Consider the following 9,179-nt stretch of genomic DNA (forward strand, 5'->3'; position numbering starts at 1 on the left):
AGATTGTGACCACATGGATAATGGGCTAAAAAAAGTACAGTAGTAATGTCTCACAGTATGGCTGCTGGTTTGGGACTTTGGTCACCATCAGAATTGATTCTGTTTTGGGAGCTGAGCTGTTAAGACTGAAGCCACTATTACACTACTTGCAAGTATTCCAGCCTAAGATTATAGCTGCTCAGGAGGGTGGGAGCACTTCAGAGTATAGGTATGAGACAATGCCAAAGTTTAAGCAGTGGGAGGAGGCGGAAGAAATATGAGAGGTTTGGCACTAGAGCAGGTGAGGGCATAGCATTGTTCCTGGGACACATGATCCCTCCCCAACCTACTCAACTGCAGTGCTCTCTGATCCCTTTTCACACCCCAAATATATATTTTTGCTTTTCGATAGCCAGTCACATCCATTTAGATGGCACCTTTGGTCATTTCAAACCACATTTTTTTTGTGGGTAGGGCTTTATTAGGCCTGTGGTGGATGGACTTTTTGCAAATCTAGAAGTGACCATTAAAGACGGAGCAGATGGTAGGCCTCTGTAGTTCCCGGGGCGGGGGAGAGAGGGATGTGCTCCCCACAGAGATCCAGAAGTTGCCAGAATTGTACTAGAACCTGCTTTTGCTGCCAAGACAAACTGTCTGTCCAACTAATAGAAAATATCTACCACTGAGTGGTGAAATGCTTTCCCCTTGTGTTTAGCTGAAATGAATAAAAAAGCTAGGAGCAGCATTGCAGTCACATAGCCACCTCCCAGTACTGTGGAAGATATCACTCATTTTTACCAATGCAACTATATATATCTCCATTAAGGCAGCCTCAAGGCAAGAGCTAGGTTGTCTTCTGCTTTTAATGAAACAAACATTTTGATTGTTTTTTTAAAAAATGCCAACAGCTACTTTGTTTTTCTGCGTTTCAGTATTTGCAGTCATTTTGCATTTATTTTCTGTATATTTTAGTTACTTTTTAAATACTTTTGTTAATAATGTTAACCAACATGGGAAGATTTTGAACTTAGAGAATGAAGGAGCTCAAAAAGTATATGAAGCTTACAAACAGGCGTGGGCTTTCCAATTAGGTCCACTGTTGAAAAGATCTGTATATGCAACACATTTTTGAATTTGACAAAATACAAACCCAAGTCCTTTGTACATGTGAAACCTAGGTTGTCAGCTGAAATCAATAATGCAGAACAATTTGAAATAAGCAGGCTTAAAATGTCTCTTTAAAAAAGCATTGAAGAACCAAAATGTTTTTTTTAAAAAAGCCATCAAAGAATTGTTCTACCATGATAAATAAAACACAGAAGCAAAAAGAAAATTTCCTGTAAAAGGCTATATCCAACATTGTGCTGGCAGCTGCAACATAACTTCCTTTCCAGGCATTACCCTTAATACTGTTTCCTTCACTGTCATCATTTTCTCCTATAGTCAACTGTTTATATTGTACACTCCTAGGGGACTATTCCACTATTTTGCTTTCAATATACTGTAAAATTCAGTGTGGCTGACTTTCCTCCTTCTGCTATTCTAAGTAAAAAAAAAACACCACCTATAATCTGCTCCAAGGGACGCAGCAATAGCATTCAACTCGCTCTGCTTTTTACTGAGCTTCTTATTCACACATATGACAACATCCGCTAGAGGTTTAGACTCTTCCACAATTTATTGGGGTGCCTCTTTCAACTGAGGACTAGCAGTAAGAGCAGCTGCTTGCCGGGTGCTATTTGCTAAAGCCAATGACTTCTGAAAGAGGAGTGCTCAGTGCTGGCACCTTCTGGAGTTTCCAAAGCTGCTAGAGCATCCTTAACATCAAAAGAAGGCTTGAAGAGCTTGTCTTTAGATAAAAATTTAGATGGCATGTCCAGATGCAGAGAGGGTTCTTTCTGTAATGGTTTTCCATTCAGTGGAGAACTTGGCTTTTTACCAATATGGTGCGAGATAACAATCCAGAAAGCTTTACTCTGAAACCTGTTCATATCCAGAGGTGTTACAGCTGTTCTCTTCTCAGTTTCAAACAGGTTGTTTGGTTGATCTTCAGTGACTACACTGTCAATTAGGAACTTGCTTTCGTCGGCCTTTTCTCCTGTCCTTGAACACTCCAATAGCCAAGCCATAGTAACAGCCGAGAGATTCCACTTCTTTGCAGCTTCATATTTGGAACCCTCTGGCTCTTTCACTACCAGGTGAGTACTGACAAGCATTGCCTTCCTTGGATTGGCTTTCCTCACAAACAATTCTTGAACTCTTGCACCAAGCAGATGTGCTAAGTATATCAAAGAATCTCTTTCTGCCCCACTAAAATGGCTGAAAGACAGTACACACTGTTCTAATGGAGTAGTTCCTTCTTTCATTGGTACTGGTGTGAAAAGCGGATTTGACTGAGGATCTAGCAGGGACTGCTGTTCTACACACATCACCAGCCATGTATTTGTAACCACATCTCCTACAGTTGGCTCTACAGTGTATCCAAGGAGGGGAACCACTGCATAGTCGGCAACTGCTTTACTTTCTTGAGACAGAACCTTCCCAACATTCTCTTCAATCAAAGCCTTCATGCAAGATTCATCTTCTCTACCAAAGCCCTGAAGCAGAAACCTTTTTCCACTGAGCAAGGCACCTTTAACAATGGTACATGTCTCACCCAAGGAACAGTGGGTGGCAGTAAACTCTTTTCCTTCTTGAAAGGTAGTGCGATCAGTATCATTACAGCCACCAGCAACAACTACTGTGGAATCCTGAGTTACATATTGAGACAATAGATCAGCATCTGCTTCTGGAGCCTGTTGGATCTTCAGTTTCTTTCTTCAAGAGGCTTTTTTTTTTTTTTTTTTTGAGGAAGACAGGAAACTCAAAAACTGGACTGTTCACTGGTTGGTAGTTTTCAGGGATATATTGCTCCTCAGGCAGTAGATAACCTTTATTAAAGCATTCCAAAAGCCACTGTACTGTCACAGCATATGGTCTCTGGACTGTCTTCTTCATGAACTGTTTTAGTTCATTATCATCATCACCCACAATGACATATGTCACATCTTCATTGAGTTGATTAAAACAGACACCACCTCCAGAGTTGATAAGCCTTCTAATTTTATCTAATTTCCTGCCACTGAAACCACAAAGGTAAATTTGGCATCCATCAAGTAAATCTTCAGGTGCTTGTAAAGAATTAATATCCAAGTTGTTCAGTTCATCAGAAGGATGGTCCACTCTGTTATTCATAGGAGGGCTACAAGATGTTTCATTAATGCCTGTTAAATTGATGTTTGAAATGTGGCTGACATCTGAGAGGGTTCGACTGTCAAGGTTGCTAGCTTGGCTAGTAGGAGTTGATGTATTTGGTGCATTTGCTTGCTTTGGTTTAGGGATTACTGAATACGTACATTGATTCGTCCTGGCAAAATCCCTTTTCAATGCTATCAAAAAACCACTGCATAGATACACAATGGACGTTCCACCTTCTTGCACACATATTTCTGGCCTTTTGGCTCTTTAACAATAAGGTGGGTACATTCATTCATCTTGAATTGCCCTGTGTACTGACCACCATTTTCTGTGGTGAGACGCTGAACCTCTTTTCGGTCTACGCTGCTCAAACCAGTTACACATACTGTACAGCCAAGAAACAAAGGGCATAAGAAGTCATCCATATTTATGTCTGTATATCTGATCATCCTATGTTGTGATTTATTCCATAATACTTGTATCCAAGAGGGAAGCAAAATGGGTTTCTTCAAATTAGCAGCAATTAAGTATTTCTTGCTTCTAACTTCTCCAGCTATAAGATGAGTTACTAATACAGTAAGATCTCTGTATATACTGCCACCCATCATTTGTACATACTTATGGACCTCTTCCCTGGTTTCCTTTTGAAGATTTGTACATTATATTGTTACATCAGCCATTGTCATATCAAATACTGAATAGTCAGCTCTTGGGACAAATCGGTGGTTCTGCATACAATAGATAACAACCTGTGGTCCAACAATCCTACAACCAAGCTTTTGAAGGTGATTAAAAACAGGGCCACTGAATGGATCACATATAAAAAGAGATTTGTCATTCTCCTGTATTCTCAGTGCAGCTTCATTTTCAAGAATCTCAAGATATTCTTCTGACTGAAATTCTTTAATGGACTCAAGGGCCTGGAGGAAAAAAATCTGAGTTCTCTGAAGACTTGATAAATTTCACAAGATATGGTTCCTTGCTACCTTTCATCTTTTAATGTCCCTCAGCGCTGCCTCCGCTTCCCTCTCAGTCCCACCGAGGACTCCCCTCTTCCCTCTTCCAAAGGCTGGCAGGAAAAGACCACTATTCTAAGTAGTTTCCCCATATAAATATACATAGGGTTACTATATATCCTAGTGTATAAATTGCATTTTTTTTTTTTTTTTTACAAAAAATGACCCCCAAAACCTGGGTCAACTTATATATGGGTCAATAGAGTAATAGGCTCTTTCGCAGCCTTGCTATCTCCTGAAGGGACAGCTGGGCTTCAAAGGAGGAGGCAGGGCAAGCGCTTGCCCCTCAAGCCTTGTACCCAGCTTGGCTGCCCCTTGGGAGACAGCTGGGCTGGGGACGAGAAGGCATGGTAAGCACTGACTCCAGACACCTAGTCCCCAGCGCAGCTGGCTCATGAGGGGACAACTGGGATATGGAGGGGAAAGAAGAGTGGGTACCCACCTGCCCCTCAAGCTTCTTCCTCAGCCTGGCTGTCTCCTGAGGGAATAGCCAGGCTACAGAGGGGAGGAAGGGTGCTGAGACCCTATCTTTTACCTCCACCTATCCACTGGTCATATCAAAATCCCTAATTTTGGCCCCAAAACCTGCCCTTGACTTATACAGGTTAATTTATAGTCCAGTATATACAATAAGTAAGCTGGGTTTCCACCATGACACTTGACCTACCCATTGCCAAGGATCCTGTATAGCCAAGTGTGTGTGTGTGTGTGTGTGTGCGCGCACACACACACACACACACATACAGCATAGCCTAAGCTCATTTGCTACCCCCAAGTAAAGCAGATTAGCTGTTATTAACAGACCTCATATGAGTGTTGACTTAGTTCCTGCTGAGTCAGTAGCTGTACTTCGACTGAAGTCAACAACTGGATTTAGGGCATAGCTTACCAGAAGGAATTTCAATAAGAGGGTGGGTGGGTTAGGAGATTCAATCCTCTCAGACACTGATTGGCTAACATTTCAATTTCTTTCATAAAAACCTTTTAGGATGATTTTTCAGATGCATACAGTGGTACCTCGGGATACGAAATACCCAGGTTACGAATTTTTCGGGATACGAAAAAATCCCATAGGGATTTATTGTTTCGGGTTACGAAAGTTTTTTCGGGTTACGAAAAAACTCCGGCGCTATTTTAAATGGAGCCGCGGTGGAGCCGCGGCTTTTTCCCCATTAGCGCCTATGGCATTTCGGGTTACGAAGGCTTTTCGGGTTACGAAAGCGGCCGCGGAACGAATTAATTTCGTAACCCGAGGCACCACTGTAGTTTAAAGCACCTGTGGTGGTGGAAAATACATTTACACCTCCCACCCCTTCAAACCTAAAGGACATCAAGGGAACAGATTATAGATTCAGTTTAACAGATGTAAACTATTTATTGAATATTTGCCACCAATATTGTTAAATACATAATCTTGCAGTTTTTCGCTTTCAAGTTAAAATGTCAGAAACAGAACACCAAATATTTACAATTCTTATAAGGAATGTTACATAATGACACATTAAGGCGTAAATTCTTTTGGCTTTATAATTCTGAAAAGAATGATAATAGCAAAAAAGTGATGCAAAATCTTCATTGTGAGATTATGATTAAGCTACAATGTTTTTACAAAAATATGGTGTAAGATGGCAATAAATCCCATTCAAAATCCTGCATTAGGTCCCTTCAACTGGGACTGATAATTTATACAGTCAAAGTTTACATATAAAGGTATCCTATCCACCATTGAAAAGTACAGCTCTCAAGATATACAGTTTTTTTTTCAGGCCACAGTTTTGAAGGTCTGCAGTATCAAGTTGGTTTGATGAATTAGTCGATTGGCACTTATGAACACATTTATTGCCCTGTTAAAAGAAACAAAGATATTTTAGCATCATGCTCCAGATCAAGAAGCCATCAGACACTGTATATGGTAGCAGTGCAATTCTACAAATATGTATTTAGAAATAAATCCATTGAATTATAACACTTATTCCTGGATAGGTGTGCACAGGATCACAGCCTTCAAGTTACAGAAGTCTAGTTTAGAAAACAGAACTCCAAGCAAGAAAAGAGATCAAGCAATAATGCACTGTGTCTTAAGTGGTGGTAACAAGCATGATTTAAACTGTCATAAGAACTGATAATATCTGGATACTGCTTTAAACCTCTCCACAACCAATTGGGATAAATAAAAAAATCTAATGCTGTGCAAATCAGAATCTCCTCAGGTAATAAGACCTCTTCTTCTCTCTTGAAGCGCCCTGCCAGTGCCTCTTGCAAACCTATATAGACTCCCTTCTCAAAACTACTTGGGGGTGCCAAGGGAGAGGAAGCTGTGTTCTTCTTGAAACTGCTGATAGAAGCAGTTCTGTGAGAAGAACTTTTCTGGATTCCCCATACTAAATTGATCAAACAAACACTGCATTACATCAAACAAGCAGATCAGCATAGCTCTCACATCCATAGCTGAAAAAAGGAACTAAATCACAGTGCAACATGAAATGCATTCACTGCAGAGCATGAGGGATCTTTCTTATTAACAAGGCATGGAAGGAAGGAAGGAAGGAAGGAAGGAAGGAAGGAAGGTTTTGTATCTAAAACTATGACACAAAGTTTTCCTTTTTTAAAAATCTTACATTCAAACTCACATATCCATTTTAAACTCTCAATAAAACTAAACCAAATAAATTACAGAGCAGCCAGAAACCTAATTATTAACTAAGGGTACAATCCCTATATGCAAATAGACACATCTAGGATTATAGGGTGAATTAACCAAATCCATGCCAAATCAATCAATCAATCAATCAATCAATCAATCAATCTTATAGTTCTTATGGAAAGTGATAAATGTCTTCCTTGTACCTAAAGCAGCTCTGGAGAACAAATGGCCTTCCAGAATTGCCACAAGTTCTTTGACGTGATCTAAAGGATAGTTATTTCAAAGTTGTCTGGTGCAGCAGAAGTCGTAATTCTCTTCACACTATTTTAAATTCTTGCTAAGGTTTGGATCACAGACAAGGAGGCTGATATACAAAGAGGTGTTCCTTCAAAATTCAGGATTAGAGGTGACAAAGAGCTTTTGACACTCAAGAACACTTAGAATTGGGATAGGAACTGTTATAATAGGAAGTTATCCATAAATAGTGTGAATGAATATTAAAGCTATGCTGTTAGAAGATAGGTTATACACATATCCAGTTGAAGCGTTGACTTTTTTCCTTCAAACTGAAATACAGTGGTACCCCGGGATACGAATTACCCAGCTTACGAATTTTTCGGGATACGAAAAAATCCCATAGGGATTTATTGTTTCGGCTTACGAAGGTTTTTTCGGGTTACGAAAAAACCCCGGCGCTGTTTTCAATGGAGCCGCGGCGGAGCCGCGGCTTTTTTTCCATTAGCGCCTATGGCAATTCGGGTTACGAAGGTTTTTCGGGTTACGAAATTAGCCGCGGAACGAATTAATTTCGTAACCCGAGGGAGCACTGTACCCAGGAGCAACAAACTGGCAAAACATTTGGTAATTTTTTCAAAAGGCCTTAGTAAATTATATGACCTATATGCACTTAGAACTCTAGGCAATTCAGGTTTTATATTTAAATTTATGTCTAAGTAAAGCTGAAATTGTATCAACTACAAATGCTGAACTCAAATGTGGGTGTTGCTTTTGTTTTTACCATATGAAATGTAGCTGACACATCACCAGCATTTTGTCCTCTCAACAGAGCATATGCTACTTGGCTGATGAATTCCCAGAATCAAAGTTTAACAAGCCAGAAGAACATCTTATTATAAACTTTAAATAAACTGAACATTGTACAGTGTGGAAGACCAGAAAGGCTTGTGTATTAGTACTGCTCAGTTAACTTCAATGACTGTGAACCAGGTCAAGGAAGAAGGGATTTTTCTTCCTCCTCACCACACATAACTAAAATTGCCGTTCAATGGCTCCCATTAATGCTTTCCTTCTGTTGCCTTCAGGTAAACTGCATCTAGTTCTTGTTCCACATGCTCTCCTTTACAGAACATACTTAAGATATAGTACAATCCTATTCAACTGAGGGAATGCATGAATTAAGTATCCATATGGGTGGAGCCAACATGGGGCAAGTACCCCACAATTAATCAGAAGGGAAAGTCTTGTAGAAGAGCCAAACCAAAAGCCTACCTAGTTCAGAACCCTACTTCCTTCAATAATCAACTACTATATATATTTATGTATAAGTCTAGAAATTTTGTCAAAATAACTAAGTCGACTTATCCACGGGTCAAAGTAAGTACTGAATTTTAACACTTATTTAAAAAGGGAACCATCCCCTGGTGAAAGCACAACACCCCCCCCCCCCCCCCACTTTCTCATTCATCTAGCCTTATGCCTGCTGGAGGTTTGTATGTTTTTTGGGACTGACTTCATTTGGCACTGACTTCATTTCATCATTTGTTACATGAACCTATGCTTTACCATCAATTTATCCATGGGTCATATCAAAATTCATAATTTTGGCCCCAAAAGCTGCCCTTGACTTATACATGAGGTCGACTTATAGTCAAGTATACATGGTAATTGCCTCTGGGAAGCCCACAAATCTTTATTTATTTAATGTAATTCTCTATCATCTCTCAGAAGACCAATTAAAACAATACAAAGTTAAAGACATTTTAAAAGCACATTAAATCACTAAAAAGTCCTAAAAGCAGTCTAAAAACAATCTATGGTGGGTTACACACCTCCACTAAAGTATGCGCGGAGCGCGTACTAGGGTTAGGAAGGGGTGGTGCTTCCGCACCCCCTAACCCTAGCACACACTCCGCGCGCACAAAATGGCGGCGGCCGTTCCACACAGCCGCCGCCATGATGGTGTGACGAACGCGCGCCTCCAAACGAGGCGGCACGGACGTGACGCCATCGCTACGTGCGAGGGCGCTTAATGCGCCCTTTGCGCGCAGCAGGAAGGAGCTCCG

General features: G+C 40.5%; 1 protein-coding gene and 1 pseudogene across 3 annotated transcripts in view; both read right to left on the minus strand.

The window, feature by feature from the left end:
- Positions 1–1,521: 1,521 nt before the first annotated feature.
- Positions 1,522–4,209, minus strand: LOC121925978 (annotated as a pseudogene).
- A 1,366-nt stretch (positions 4,210–5,575) lies between these two features.
- The window catches only part of PDCD10 (programmed cell death 10), a 42,993-nt gene continuing 39,389 nt past the window's right edge, over positions 5,576–9,179 (minus strand). For all 3 annotated transcript variants that reach the window (XM_042459918.1, XM_042459917.1, XM_042459919.1), the window contains exon 6: positions 5,576–6,076. In XM_042459918.1, the coding sequence (XP_042315852.1) occupies positions 5,995–6,076 (82 nt within the window). In that variant the 3' untranslated portion in view covers positions 5,576–5,994. The remainder of the gene's footprint in view (positions 6,077–9,179) is intronic.

Source organism: Sceloporus undulatus, chromosome 3 (genome assembly GCF_019175285.1).
Source record: "Sceloporus undulatus isolate JIND9_A2432 ecotype Alabama chromosome 3, SceUnd_v1.1, whole genome shotgun sequence".
In the NCBI taxonomy this organism is placed as follows: domain Eukaryota; kingdom Metazoa; phylum Chordata; class Lepidosauria; order Squamata; family Phrynosomatidae; genus Sceloporus; species Sceloporus undulatus.